The 14,986-nt window shown below is 37.9% G+C and overlaps 1 protein-coding gene across 4 annotated transcripts; it reads right to left on the bottom strand.

Moving 5' to 3' along the window:
- Positions 1–777: 777 nt before the first annotated feature.
- LOC116171923 (tetratricopeptide repeat protein 14 homolog) lies at positions 778–13,774 on the bottom strand. 4 transcript variants are annotated; one of them, XM_031488966.1, is made up of 12 exons: positions 13,651–13,774; positions 13,127–13,495; positions 12,952–13,080; positions 11,139–11,359; positions 9,859–9,996; positions 3,194–4,489; positions 3,063–3,143; positions 2,642–3,008; positions 2,470–2,584; positions 1,426–1,900; positions 997–1,376; positions 778–940 (listed from the first exon to the last, which is right to left on the bottom strand). In XM_031488966.1, exons 2-11 carry the CDS (start codon positions 13,481–13,483, stop codon positions 998–1,000), a joined length of 3,558 nt encoding a protein of 1,185 aa, XP_031344826.1. In that variant the 5' UTR covers positions 13,484–13,495; positions 13,651–13,774; the 3' UTR covers positions 778–940; position 997. The 4 variants fall into 4 exon arrangements, with proteins under 4 accessions (XP_031344826.1, XP_031344827.1, XP_031344823.1 ...); XM_031488967.1 differs by having other exon boundaries at positions 2,497–2,584; XM_031488963.1 differs by having other exon boundaries at positions 2,470–3,008.
- Between the last annotated feature and the right edge of the window lie 1,212 nt (positions 13,775–14,986).

Genomic DNA, 14,986 nt, shown 5'->3' with positions numbered 1-14,986 from the left:
GATAATAAATAAATAATCAAGTCTTATTGAAGGTAGCGTTGCCAAATGTTATCTCAGAAAAGACCAGAGTTGGAGAAACCTATTAGCATAACAATACGTACCGATAATAAATCAATACATTTCAAGGAAAATTATAGTATTTTACATTATTAGCCAGGTAAGTGAGTTTTTACTGGCGATAGGAGAAGTTGACTAGCGAGCCGTTAGGCGAGCTTGTCATCTCCTAGAGCCAGTAAAAACTATTACCTGGTAATATTTTATTTGTTACTCATTTGTAAACAATAGTAAACGTAAATAATTAGTTCTTAAATTAATCTTGAAGAAATGTCTAAAACATCATGTTATCCATGTAACAGACTTCGCATTAATTCTGGCCAATGAAATTACGAGATTACTAACTTGTAAAATTTTTACAGGTCTGCTGTCAGTTTTACAAGTCAGTAGCGTTTAAACATGACGTTTACCCGTTTGCGTTTTGTCTTGTTAATCAACGTTTACAACTGAGTAACAAATAAAGTACTTTAACTGTGTAATTTACGTCCATAAGAATAACATTGGCCTGATTTACATACTGAATCCCACTAGTGACTGATTGTACCGCATTAGGAGAATATACCAAGTCAAAAGGTTCAATATGGGCCTTGACAAATATTACATATCCCTTGCTCTATCAAGCGCGATACATATAGAATCCATCCCTGATTCCAGAACCCTTTGTGTCCTATCCTATTCAAGTAAATTATAAAGGATTCACAAGCTTATTGTGTAATACTAAACTTGTTTTGAATTTTTAATGTAATAATTACATAATTTGTTACACATGAAATGCACTCCATTACATAAAATGGATCACAATCTACAAATATATAAACTGGCAAACAAGATACTTACTTATGTGCAATAACTACTCAATTGACTCTATAAAATAGTCTAACCTACACTGCAAATGAAAAGCATTACAATGAGACACTTATCGCCGAGTGCAAACAAAGTTACCTTACGATTTATCTTTTAAAAAATCTTTGTTTCGTTCCAACATTTCCTCTTTCTTATCTTTTTTGGCTTTGTCCAAAAATTTATCCATCTCCTCCAAGTTCGTTTCATTGGGTATACCTTTGTGTTTCTCACCGTCTCCACCCTTCTCACCCCATTTTCCATCGTAGGAGTCTCTGTCCACATACTTCTCAGTGGAATAATCGTCTCTGTCTTCGCCTTCTGATAGTGGACCTTCGTGTCTAATTGGCTCTCCGTCATTATCCAAATACTTATTTATTTTATCTTTTTCTGCGTTCACTTTACGCATGGTATCGACTGATTCGCGGTCCCTACTGCCGCTAAGTGACCTGCTTCGATCCCTGGAGCGACTTCTATCATATCTAAACATTGAAAGGTTACATCTGTCGACGAAATCAAACAAATATTTACCTGCGGTCTCTGTAGTCCCGGTAACCGCCACGACCAAAACGACCACGAGGTCTTCTACCCCCTCTGTTGTTGTAAGGTCTTCCGCGTCCCCTGTAATCCCGATATCCATCTCTCGAGTCTCTGTAATAATTGCCTCGGCCTCTGTTGTAGCTGCCACCACGCGGCGGCAATCTCGGCTTGTAATAGGTACCCCTATCGCCATAGCGACCACCTCGGAATCCTCCGCGCCTATAGCGGCGTCGTTCTCCAGAGTAACTACGCGACCGCGATCTACTACGCGAGTAATAGGAGCCTGAACGCGACCTTGACCTGCTATAATACGATCTGGAGCGACTGCGGTAGCTTCTCGAACGCGACCTCGACATACTCGACGACCTTGAGCGGCTATATTTGCGACGTGATCGAGAGCGACTTCTTCTGGAGGATCGACTGCCCGAGCGTGGCCTGCCTGGCGGCTCCGGAGGTTTACGGCTTCCTATAATTTAAAGATTAACACAAATGATCAAGAAGTATGAAGGCGTATCTATAAATATCTACAGGGTGTTTTTTTGGGAGCTTTAGTTAAACGTTTCTGGGAAAGTAAAATAGGTAGGTTTTTGAAAATTTGTTACTCTGAAGGCCGAATCGATGTAAAATATTTTCAAAATGGCCGCACTTCCGGAAACACCGGAAGTAGATAGTAACTTCGTTATTTTATTTTTTAAACAAATCTAGTGACACTAATCCGTCACCTACTGTTATAGGTGAACATAATCAAAATAACTTAAAAACCATAAATGGCAGATATCGACATATGGGTATCAAAAGAATTGAAATTTCACATAGAAACCAAAAATGCAATAAAAAATAGGGGTTGCCATTTAAAATAACGAAGTTACTATCTACTTCCGGTGTTTCCGGAAGTGCGGCCATTTTGAAAATATTTTACATCGATTCGGCCTTCAGAGTAACTCCTAAGTACCAATTTTCAAAAACCTACCTATTTTACTTTCTCAGAAACGTTTAAAAACACCCTGTATATGTGATGCCTATAAGCCTTCATACCTGAAAATGAATCTTTAGGTGGCGCACCAGGGGGTAAAGGGGGCAGGTCTTCAGAACGATCCGGCTGCATTCTAGGTGACAATAATCTAAAATTGCCAAATTTATCTAAAACCACCTGACCAGGTGGCACCAAGGGTTTAGGCTGAGGAACGCTAATTGGAGGCATTTTAACCTTTTTCGAGGATAAGTCCGCGTCTTTTTTCGCAGGAGGTGGCGCATCCTTCACTGCCATTCCTTTTCTTACGTTCGCACTTTTATCAGGAGGCGGAGGAAGCGTAGCAGATTTTTTACTCGACTCTTCCATCATATCTTTACTTATGCGTTTGTCGAGCATTTGCTCCTCCGACCAATCTTCTCTTTCGGGTTTCTTTTTAAAGCGCGAACTGCCGGCTGTCGCATTACCAATTTGCATTTTCCATTTTGTTGGGCCACCGCTGGCGTTTGCAGACGCAGTTGCTTCGGCTACAGCCTGGCGTGCTTTTTGTTCACGAGTTGGAGAAGGCGAATCCAAACCCATTGATCTCTTCGAACTCTCAATTCTATAATGCAGCAACAAATGAACTTAAGTAATCTCATCAGGTATTGATACAAACCTTTTGGATTCCTTTTCAAGTGCATAGTAGGCGTTTAGCTTTGATTCCAGTTCGTCCAAATCAGGCAAACTATCCAAGAACCTAGAAAATTTTAAGTTAGCATAACCACCAACTCGCACGACAAATACAACCGTTTGCTATATCCGGCCTTTTGAAGTAAATAATCTTCGTCATCAGAATTGCCATGGCGTTTACCACGTTTGTCCTTAAGTCCAAGTTCTTTTTTAAGTGCATCCCTCAGCTTTTTGTTTTCCAAATCTTCCAGTTCACTAAAATCGAAATGCTTACGCTTCAACTTCTTTTCTTTGCGTTTCTTTTTGCTCTCTTTCTTCGCTTTTTTATCTTTTTTCTTCTTCTTCTTTTTACCATCTTCCCCTTTCTTTTCCTTTCTCCAGCGCGAGGATTCCTCTAAAAATTTCCTTACCTTTTCCTCATAATCAGAGTCGCCTTTAGTCTGATCGAGAAATGCTTTCACTTTAAGCTCGTACTCATCGGGTGCGGCTTTGACCACTTCTTGGGGTTGCTCGAAAGCAAAATCAAACGAGCTGGACGCCGCCGGTTTGTTAAATTGATAGGCGGCGTTTGTGTCGTGCGTTGGGTCCATCAATGCCATGCGCTTGCTAAGTGGCGATAATGAGTTTTGCTTTTCGCGGCGATGCGAGCGAGATCTATGCTTTTTGCGTTTTTTGAAGTCCGAGTCCCCGGAGCTCGAGCTCGAGTCACTACTACTAGAAGAGGAACTGCTAGAACTTTCGTTACTGCCAGATGAGCTAGAACTTGAGCTTGAACTAGAACGTCTCCTATTCTTACGTTTCTTAGTTTTCTTCTTCTTTTTCTTTTCTTTTTTATCTTCCTCTTCATTTTTCAGTAATTGTTTCAGGGTGTCATTAACATCGGTAGATTTCGGATTGGAAGCCACAGATGCGGCGGATGGCACCACGGACCCTAAATTCGGTAGCAATAAGTCGCCAGGCTCGATTAAGGTTTTGGGATTTTGCAATTTGCTCTTCAAAAATTCGAGCGAATTCTGGGCTTCTTCGTGAAATGGTATAATACTCAAACAGCTCTGATATGCCTTCCGTGCTTCTTCGACTTTATTTTCTTCCTCGTAGCTTCGACCAAGCGCGATAAGCGTCTCGCCCATGTACTTACGGGCATTCGCGTGGCTGGGATTCAATTTCAGAGCGGTCTCAAAATCCTCGATAGCTTTCTGAAAATTTCCGCTGTTCGCGTACAACGCCCCTCGTGCGACTAGACCCTCCACGTTCCTCGGGTCAATGCTTAAAGCCTTATTGAGGCATTGAAATGCTTCAGTGTGTTTTCCGGCTTTGAAATGATCTATGCCATCCGCCACATTGCGGTATGCCCACTTACTTGCTTGCACTTGTCTTAACTCGTGAGAATATTCCGGTTCGGGAAATCGACCCCTGATAAAAAATTTTGGTCTTACTGAATGGGATTAAATTTTCCACAAATAAAACAAAAAGTTGAAATACATTCATTCGCACAGTCGAGTTTCATTCCAGTACTGAATTTTGTTTCTATAATTAGATTTTTATATATCCATATGGTACAGACAGGAATTTTTAGCATATTTTAAATAGAGCAATAGAACTGTCTTTATAGTGAATATCTAAGAAATAATTAATAATGGCTATTGTTTCTACTTATTACTATTATTATTATTATCCCTCTCTTGTTTTGGGCCCTCAACAGGCATGCGCCCAATTACAGAGTGACCCGCATAATGCTATTTAGAGGTGCCTCTGCAGAAGGTCTTAAGTTGTTCTATACTACTCCGGTATTTACCTTACGAATTAGGAAAACTGCAAGAAAACCTAATTCGGAGTAGCCGGTAGAATGCTCGGAACTGGTCTAAGGTAATTTTCATCTGCGCTACAGATGAAAAATTCACCTCAACCCAGGTTCGAACACCCGACCTCCGGATTTATAACACAATGCTCTACCACTGAGCCATAAATCCAACAATAAAATAAATTAAACAAATATAGCAAACGAGCTCCTGGGTATGGCTATAGCATGTGCAAAACCAAATTTTAAACCTGTTGTTAGTTTTGCTGTTATTTAAAGTGTATAATGTATGAAATTTCATTTGAATGCCTCCATAAATAAGCTGCGCATGCGCAAAACCAAATTTTGAAGCTGGCGTAAAATTTGGTTTTATTCCAAGTGCCTATGTATCAAATTTTATTTTATTGCCTCCATAAATAAGGAAGTTGGCACTGCGCATTCGCAAAACCAAATTTTGAAACTGGAGTTAAATTTACTTTTATTCCAAGTGGCTATGAATCAAATTTTATTTAAATACCTTCATAAATAAGAAAGTTTGCAATTCGGTCTGTAAATAGCCGAGATGCGCAAAGGGCAATGTGAATGCTGATCGATTAGGTTCAACTTTTGGAATTGTATATGGCTAAAGCTATGCGCATATTGAATTTCGTGCAATTCGGTTCATAACTAACGGAGATGTCAAAAGGGCCTACTTTATTTTTTGGGCTACATTGCCAATTCACGAACTGCGATCTACAAATTTGATAAAGAATTTCATAACTAACAATTATAGAAGCATAATATTCGAAAATCCCACTGTGACATTCTGCGCCAAAAATTGTATAACCCAAAAATGCCATCGAATTTATCAAGTAGCATGCGAACAGTGACTTCTATTTTACAAATTTCTAAATCAGGCAAACCTCTAGTCCAAAGTCCTAAAAAACAAGGCAATGTAAGAAACCAGTTAGCGATGTTGAGGGTTTCACATGATTCAACACAGTAAGTTGAATGGTTGAATGTCGATAGGCGTCTATGTCAATTGTGCAAAGATTATATTAAATTAAGCGTAGGAAAAATGAAACCCGAGGGACGCAGGTAACATACTGGTATTGATGAGAACAATATTATCTATTTATCTACCAAATTTAGAACCTTAGCTGATTATTATGGACAATGCTAGTTATCACAGTGGCCTACTGGAAAACTTGCCAAACTCTTCCTGAACTACAGCACAACTACAGGCATGACTACAGTCCACAAATGTTGAGTTTCCAAATGATGCATGAAAAGTGGAATGATTGGAGATTGAATAAAGAATGTATAACAGAACCACAAATATTTTTTATTATTGTTTCTTTAAGCCATCGATTTCGGGTTTTTTTATATACCCATCATCAGGCTATATAAAGAAATAATAATATAAAATATTAGTGGTTCTTTTATACATTCTTTATTCATAAAAGCAGAACCAGAAAATGGAGATCTTCATAAAAAATATTGGAGATTGTTGCAAGGTTTGGTTTCTTAAATTCATGTGATACTACAGTTGCCTCCCTACCATTACATTTTCAATCCCATCGAAAATATATGGAGAATTTGCAAGCTACATTATCGAGAAAGGTTATGGCAGAGAAAATTGTTTAGATATGTGGCAACGGTAACCTGCGGCTCGCAGACACTGAAGCAGTTACACCTGATATGTGAAGTTTGACCAAGAAGATGTAGCCGCACTAACAATTAATTTGGAAAGTTTCAGATGAAGACGATATTTTCTAACTGATGATTCAGATTAATGTTTTCAGGTTTATTCAGATATCAATCTCAAGATTTGAAGTTAACAAAATGGCTGGTGAACTGTGTAGGCTATGCCAGAGTTTTTGTATCGAAGAAGGCTACCCTGAGATCGCCTGGGTGTGTGCAATATATATTTTATATGTTTTCGTTTTTTCTTACGCACAAAATTATGCGTTTTGATTCAATTTCCTTTCCCACATGGGCGTCGCCAGCGAGGGGCAGTTGCCCCTCCCCCCCCTGGAAATGAAAAGTGAACACAAAAATTACAGAACCTTGCTTATAAAAACGTGTGATATTTTTAAATGGAGAGAGTTCTACTTCCTTGCCTATTATAGCTGGGGTGCCCCAAGGATCTAATCTAGGCCCATTACTATATTCGTTGTACACGTGCAACTTCAGAAATCATGTCAAGCATTGCAGGTATCACTTATATGCCGATGATACACAGTTTCAAATAGATTTTCAACCGGATAATGTGGCTTTAGCTAACAAATTAATTAATTCTGACATTGATGCTCTTGTAAATGTTTCTGAAAAGCACTGTTTAAAAATTATTGCAGAGAAATCCGTAGTCATGGTATTTGGGCAACGTAAAGCCAGAAACTTAATTAAACAGGATGTAATAAATAATAATAATAATCTTTATTCCAACCTAGATACAAAACTGAAGCTCAACAAAAAATTAAAAATTATATGTGGATGTTAAGGTGGCAGATTCGGCTCTGCTTGTGAAAGAAACTGCCAAAAATCTGGGCCTGATTTTAGATGATGGTTTGAAATTTTCCCAACATATTACTTCTTTATTACGGAAAGCGTATATAAATTTGAAACTTATTTTTAACCAAAGATACTGCCTAAGTGGGAAATTGAAAGATGTTGTTATGCGAGCCTCTAGTACTGTCGCACTTTTAATCATTGCGATACTGTGTATGGACCGTGTCTTGGTAGCTTTGATGTGAAAAGAATTCAGCGAATGCAGAACTCTTGCCTTCGGCTCATATATGGTATTAAGAAACACCATCGTATCTCTCATAAATTAATTGAATCTAAATGGCTAAATATGTATAACCGAAGAGTTCTGCATTCAGCAGTTCTATTTCACAAAATTATAACTACTAAGAAACCGAATTACCTTTTTGACAAAATTAAATCTAGATATGATATTCACAACGTAAATATTAGAAAGAAAAGTTTTATCACACCTCCAATCCATAAATCGCATTTGTTTAAAAAATCATTCTCATATAGCGTTAGTAATTTATATAACTCACTGCCTGAATGTGTAAAAACTCTTAGGACTGCCTCTTTCAGACATCGCCTTACTAAAACTATTTATGAAAATAAAAAAAAATAGTACTTAACATTTCTTTTATTTTTTGTTTTTTTGTTTTTTATTTATCTTGATATTTTTCTCCTTTTTTTAATTAACTTCCTCTCTTCTTCATCTATAAATTATTATTGCCATTTATTGCAAATGGCACGCCACTAATCAGTTAAACAACCAACTAATTCATATTAAATTAATTAATATAATTTCAATTTTGTACTTGGGACGTATTCTTTCTTTCAATAAAAATTGTTGTTAAGTATTAGGGTTAAGTGGAAGAGCAGATTATGAAACTTCCTATTCATAAATCTGAACTTCGCCCTATTGAAGGTGACTCTGACGTTAGTTTTTCATTTCCTATTTAATAGTCATGAATTCTGTTTATTAGTATGTACAGTGTTATCCTTCAATAAATGACCATTATTATTATTACTTACCACGGTCGACGTTTACATGTGCAATTTATATGATTTTATCTAAAATCCCATTTATAACCTTCCTAACATTTCGAGTGAAATAGAGCTTTGGCGAAATCTATGGGCGAATAAAACGATCGACGAGTTGACAGTGGTGGATGTTTTAAAAGAGGCAGACGAGTTCTTTCCGCAAATTAAAACAGCTCTGCAGATTTTAGTTTGTCTGCCGTGCACAACATGTATGGTGCAGCGGTCATTTAGTGGACTAAGGAGGATAAAGACGTGGCTAAGAAGTACCATGGGACAAGCCCGTGTTGATGGTTTGGCTATGATGAGTGTTCATCGTGATATGATTTTCAAAAATCAAGATTATTATATAAACCAAACTGTAGAAATTTTTGCAAGCAATCCACGTCGAATGTGTTTGCGATAATTTCGTATTATTTTTATATGTATTTGTATACATAAGTCCGTTTGTGAAAATACATTTACGTTATAGAATTTATATATATATATTATAAATATATGTTCCCAAATTGCCCCTTTAAAACCTCATTAAAAATCTCACGCTGCCCCCCCCCCTGGAAAATTTCCTAGCGACACCCCTGCTTTCCCATTTGTGTATAAGGACCGCCAGTCTTAACACCGACTACTCTACAGGGTGAACATTTTGTCTGGAACAGTAAATACGTATCTTCAAAATAAAATTATAAAAAATTTGCTGCCAACCTACATATTATTTAGATTGGTGATCAGTGGTGTACTTTTGCATGGTCAAGGGGGCCATATTTTTTTAAATGGCAACTACTAGTTTTCATTAAATATTATTAAAGAGTACAATGTTTTGATAATTTTGGATACCATAACAAGTTAAAAATAAACCTTGTTTTGAGGATATATCCAGTGCTCCAGACAAAATGTTTACCTTGCATATTTTGTGGCGCTACGAGATGATTTTACTCCGTTCAAAACATACAGTGCATACCGAGTGTAGGAGGAGTAGTTCCATAAAAAAATTTTGCACTTAAAACGCCTCCGACTCATTCTCTGAAAAGGAATACAAAGTACCTACCTGCCTAATAGTATGTTACTTCCTTCCCAATGAGTTAATGACACCCATTTGCAATTTATTACTGCTCTTTAGTAACTTCCCATCAATGATTAGTAATAATACTAAATTTTGTTCTATTCTGCTTTAACAAGCACAGGTACCTACCTATAGTTTTGCCATTTTTTTAATTCGAATGACATGGGATTTTTACTGCCTGTTAAAACATTTTTCCAACTTATTGAAAATGAACATGCCGTCAAATCTATCAAAAGGAGACTATATTTAATTTCATTTTGAATTCTGACACTACCCCCTTAAAAAATGTCTTTTGACACATCACAACTAATCTGCCTTTGCAACAACACATACATATTCACACCTTAATGAAGCACGCATTCGTCATAAAATACTTACGCAAGGCCAGACATGAAGGACATCTGCGAATTAATTCCCATTAATTCGGATAAGTACGAGATATTATTTGGGTTGTTGAAACCAACACTCTTCTCCAAAACGGCATCGTAACTTTCGCCTTTGTGTTCCAATGCTTTTCTGAAAGTACAATTAAATATTGACCAAACTGTACAACGATGAAACGCAACAATTAATAGAATACCAAACTTCCTCTTCAAAAACACTTTAATAATACCTGTAACTTTTATCGTTTATAGTTTGTGAATCTGGACATTCTTCTAAATGTCTTATTTCGTGTACATACTGTTCTTCATTTTGCATTTTTCTTCTCGCATAGTAACTCAAAAAATTGAAAGCTTAAGCCAGACTCACAAACCGACGTGATCTTTATAAAATCCCTGGAAAAATACAATACGTACCCTCGTTTATAAACGTTCGGACCGGCAATCCAAAGCTTAGCGGTTCCTGTCTTATTATTTACATAAAAACAAATTTTTCCATTGAATGGGTTAAAACTTTACGAGTTTTTTTAGATGTAGAGCACCACAGAGTTCCACATGATAACGTATATATATCGGGATTCTTTACAACATTTTGTGTGTATTTGAGGGTGGTTACTGCAGAAAATATCGTATAAAAAAATCTTTGCTAAAAATTTAGGTACAGTTGAATGAACAATACTTTGCAATTTCTTTTAATATCCTGACTCTTGTCTTATGTAAAAATAAATCTCACCTGTTACGTAGCAAAACCAACCCGTCTAAACATGAATTGTGCGTTGCTGTTTTGTTTAATAATGAAACCACAAAGTGCTTTTTTTTAAAAACACATACAATTTGCACGGTAAGGTTGGATTTAATTATTTATTTATCCGTAACATAAATAGAATTCCTTTATGCAGGAACCTATAATTAAATAAAAGTTCACTTTTCTGCAAAATCTAGGAGCAAGAAGTCATAAGAAAATTTGTCGAAGTAAATATAATGCAAAAGAGCATTGACCATATTAGATACCCCAATCCTGAAATAAGTCACTTTTGCTCTTCTTTGCCACTTCTCTTCTAGTTTTCCAAGTGCAACACATCAAAGGAGGCAAAATTTCCTCGATCCCAAACCTGATATGGAAACTGTTCGCTATCTCAATCTCTGGTGAGGTATCCAATGTGGTCTATGTATCAATGCACAATGCCTACTTGTGCGGCATTAGAAAATCCGAAACTTAAAAGGTACAACTGCCCACGTAATAGAAAGCTACAAACCAAGTAAAACGTGTATACTCACTTGTAAACGAGGGGAAAATCATCCGCACCAATAAGACCAAGTGCAGGACGATGCTCGGGATCGTTCGGTTGTCGTGTGGTTCCCTTCATTCCACACACCATTTTATCAGTATCGGGAATAACCTCTAACACCTCGCAACACACCGAATCATTCATCATGTAACTGCGAGTTACGCCTTTGCGATCAACGGCTGGGATAACGTTCGCAACCGGGCAGAAGGCCTACGAGAAATGAAATCCTTGGTAAAGAGATGTTTACTTCCGGACATGCAGGCGCGTGATCTAACTTCAATGCATGTTATTTGAACCAATTAGGTCCATATTTCTGTGCTTGAACTAGCCAGTAAAAAATGTTCTGCGGTTAGCACAGATACCACCAACACACCTGCGCATACGCAATTATACCCAAAAGCTTCTCTAAGAATATGTGTACCAAAATGGGTTCCAATCAGAAATAGGAGTAGGCAGACTAACAGACATCATAGAGATTTTGTTTGATTCAGACTCCTGGTGCTTTAAAATGTGTATTTTTGTCATTTTTTACCACAATGCAATACCTCCCTTACTAACATGCAGGTAAACTATTGGAGCGTCTAATGTCTTTATGACATTTACCCAGCATTTAGAAATAGGATTGTATTCCTGATTCCGTGTTGCCTATTTCATTGATCCACGGACCTCTTAAAAAAAAATGGACTACCAATCACCCTATGATGTATCATAAAAATGTCCAACACATGTTAGCCACCATCACGTGCTTTTTTAAGTTGGCAGTGACAGATTCTAATTAGATTTATGTTGGTAAACTTGCTATACTAACCAAATTTATCTACCTACTTAAAATTGTTTTTTAGGGAATTACAGAACCTTCTGAATATGGACCAGCAGTATTTCATACAATTAAATTTACGGCACATGCCTTATGCCTTAATTGCAGGCTTTATTTAAATACATAGCCCAACTTTTTTTTAGCGGTAATTTAATGGTATGCAAATTCTAAATACTTACCAAATTTTGGCTCAATACCATTACAACTGCGACCTTTATCAAGGTGACCAGAAAGCATTATACCCATGTGGGCAGTTTCTTTGAGTTCAAGATAGTAAATGAAAAATATTTTGCACAGCAGGTCTGGCCCTTAAAATGGTGGAGCTTATTTGTCAATACATAAGTTAATTTTCGTAAACAAAATAATAAGCAACAATAAATGTGCACAAATGATGTTACAGTATTTTTATCATTATTTTTATTAATTTCACTTTGTAAATAAACTGCTGAAAAAATCGACATCTGACAGCAATCTTTTGTTTCCAAAGCACTCTCAAAACAATTGAATGATTTTACTTTAATAGAAACAGAGTAGAATTTTAATGTGTCTTTCCATCATTTTAATCAGGAAAAAATCTTCTATTGACAAACCTCGAAAACCTAAATACATGTTACTTACAAAGGTCAAGAAGGACCCACAGCGAGTCCTCCACATTCATACTTTAAACGCAGTTTTTAGAGAGCATTTTCTATAGAGAAGTATCTCAAAAGATCTAACTGGTCTAGCAAGTTCATGGAATAAGTTATCAAAGTCCTAGAAAACCCTGAAAGACATGGGGAAAGGTCACTTGATCCAGGAAAGCACCTGGAATCTTCAGTGTTTTAATTGTCCCTTTCCAAAACCAACAAAGAAGTTATTTCCATTTTATTTCAACATTCTGCTGTTTGAATCTTTTCAATATTGAATTAAAATGCATCGAAGTTAGTAATACACGCATAAATAGGCCTGAATTTCCATTTAATTGCTTGTAATTCTCGACACTCACCTTCACATTAATGTCGGCAACATAATGCACAGACGCATCCATTCCGACTGTACACAAGACTTTCAACATCATTCCCGACTGAGTCTTGCTGACGATCGTACCCAAAATCAAACTACCAATTCGTACCGTCTAAAACACAAGTAAAAATCCCGCATAAATCTCGGCTAAAACCTACCTCAAAGAAGTATTTCAATCGGCTAGGCTTGTCGACGTTAATGTACGTCTCGAAAGGGGGCATAATCGCGTGCATGTCTTCGGTTACCGGATTCGGTTCCGCCGTGTTACGATGTAGTAAATCTGGCGCGTATAGCTGGTTCGCCTTCTTAACGATAAATTGTTGCAACTTTAACCGTTTTCCGCGATCTTGGAAAGATAGATACTTCTGCCTCTGACCGTAAATTTGGAAATTAAGGTCCTTAATGTTGTGTTTAATTAAATCTTGCTCTCCGCGCTCTGCTTCCCAAACCTTTTGTAACTGCTGTCCATGAAAGTTTAAAGTTTGTGTTAGAAGGTCCACATGTAATGGATCCATTCTGGACCACTCCTGGAAGTATTTTCCTGGATTAGGAAAAATTGCGTTTATAGCACAAAATGGCGACTGTGGGAAGCCGACAATGGCGTGGTTTTAAGATAATGAAATTTTTGCCATCTGTGTTGCATTTACATAGAAAACGTTTACAATTAATAGAAATTACTTACAAAACTTGAATGGCGTTTGATTACTCAGCACATTTAATTATTTATTTATTTATAAACGAATAAACAAGCGACAGCAAACCACAAACAGCTTACTTTGCAATATGATTCATACAACGGGCACGCATGCGCTGCTGTCGTTCGTACCAGTAGTACCAACAAAAAAATGTATATAGGGTGATTCACAAAGTGATTGTGATAGGCCACCAATCTTGCAGCCTTTCCAGGGGCAAAATCCTGGTTTCAAGACAAGCCCGGCCTCGCATTTGGTATCGATGGGGCACTACAGCGGCAAAACTTTTAAGCGCAGGCGGGGGTCTCGCTCGTCACGATTGTGATGAAAGCAAGAATTAAACCTGGCGGTGCTACGGATGGGATAGCTGCGAGAGGGCTACACCTCTAAATAGCGTCTGAATTAGTACCGGCGCCCTCGGAAGTCGAGAAAGATGTCGACGAGCTTTTGGCTCGTGTGGCGATTCTTGGTTTCGACCAGGAGCCGGAACCGTCGCCAGCATAAGGAGTGGGAGGAATCAAAGTGAAAGACGAGGTAATTACAGAGCAATTTGCAGCACAGTAAGAGAGTGACCTGTTTAATAGGCCGTCAACTTGCTACAAAGCAGACAGGCGTATGCCTCATACCAGAACCTTGGGTTTATAAGGGACGCGGATAACTCTCTTTATTATAAAAGAGAGAGAGAGAGAGTCAACTGAACCCTAGGACTTGCATTTAAGTCGATAGATCAATCGAGTCTTATCTAATGACTGATGTCTAGTTCCGTCGGGATCTCGTAACTCTGAGACTTCAGCTCAAAGATGGTACAGGACGGAAGAATCGGAAGAAGTTTCTTCTACCAGAGAGCTGGCTCAGTTTATAGTAGAGTTACTGTCGAAATGGTGAGCTCCCTCTTGTTGTTGACTGTGATGCAAACAGACACGAATTCGAGGGGCTACCACCTTCTGAAGCACTTACAAACAACTGGATGTTGCCCAAACCTTTGTCACAGCAAAGGTGCAGGAGGTAATTCTTGGATCCTCTGTGGGTTTCGGAAATCCCGATCAACTGACTGGGATTGCTATCTGGCGAAAAAGCGATTGGATGAGGCGGTCGCATTAGTAAGTGCCATAACAGCGTCATATGAAGACAGCGGTAAACTGCGGATCTTTCGAGGAACGTAAGAGAACACATTGGTAGAACTCAACCCTTGAAAATGTTCGTAAGGAGGATCGCACCGTTTGTCGTAGTTCTCAATGCGATCTAAGATCTGAGATGTGCGGTCAACACGTTCGGAGAAGTCTGATCGAAAAAGTACGAATTGTTTTGGGTTCTACGCACCAAAAT

Source organism: Photinus pyralis, unplaced genomic scaffold, assembly GCF_008802855.1.
Source record: "Photinus pyralis isolate 1611_PpyrPB1 unplaced genomic scaffold, Ppyr1.3 Ppyr1.4_LG5, whole genome shotgun sequence".
Taxonomy (NCBI): Eukaryota; Metazoa; Arthropoda; class Insecta; order Coleoptera; family Lampyridae; genus Photinus; species Photinus pyralis.
The sequence above is the reverse complement of the archived record's forward strand: the minus strand, read 5'-3'. Positions and strand labels throughout refer to the sequence as shown.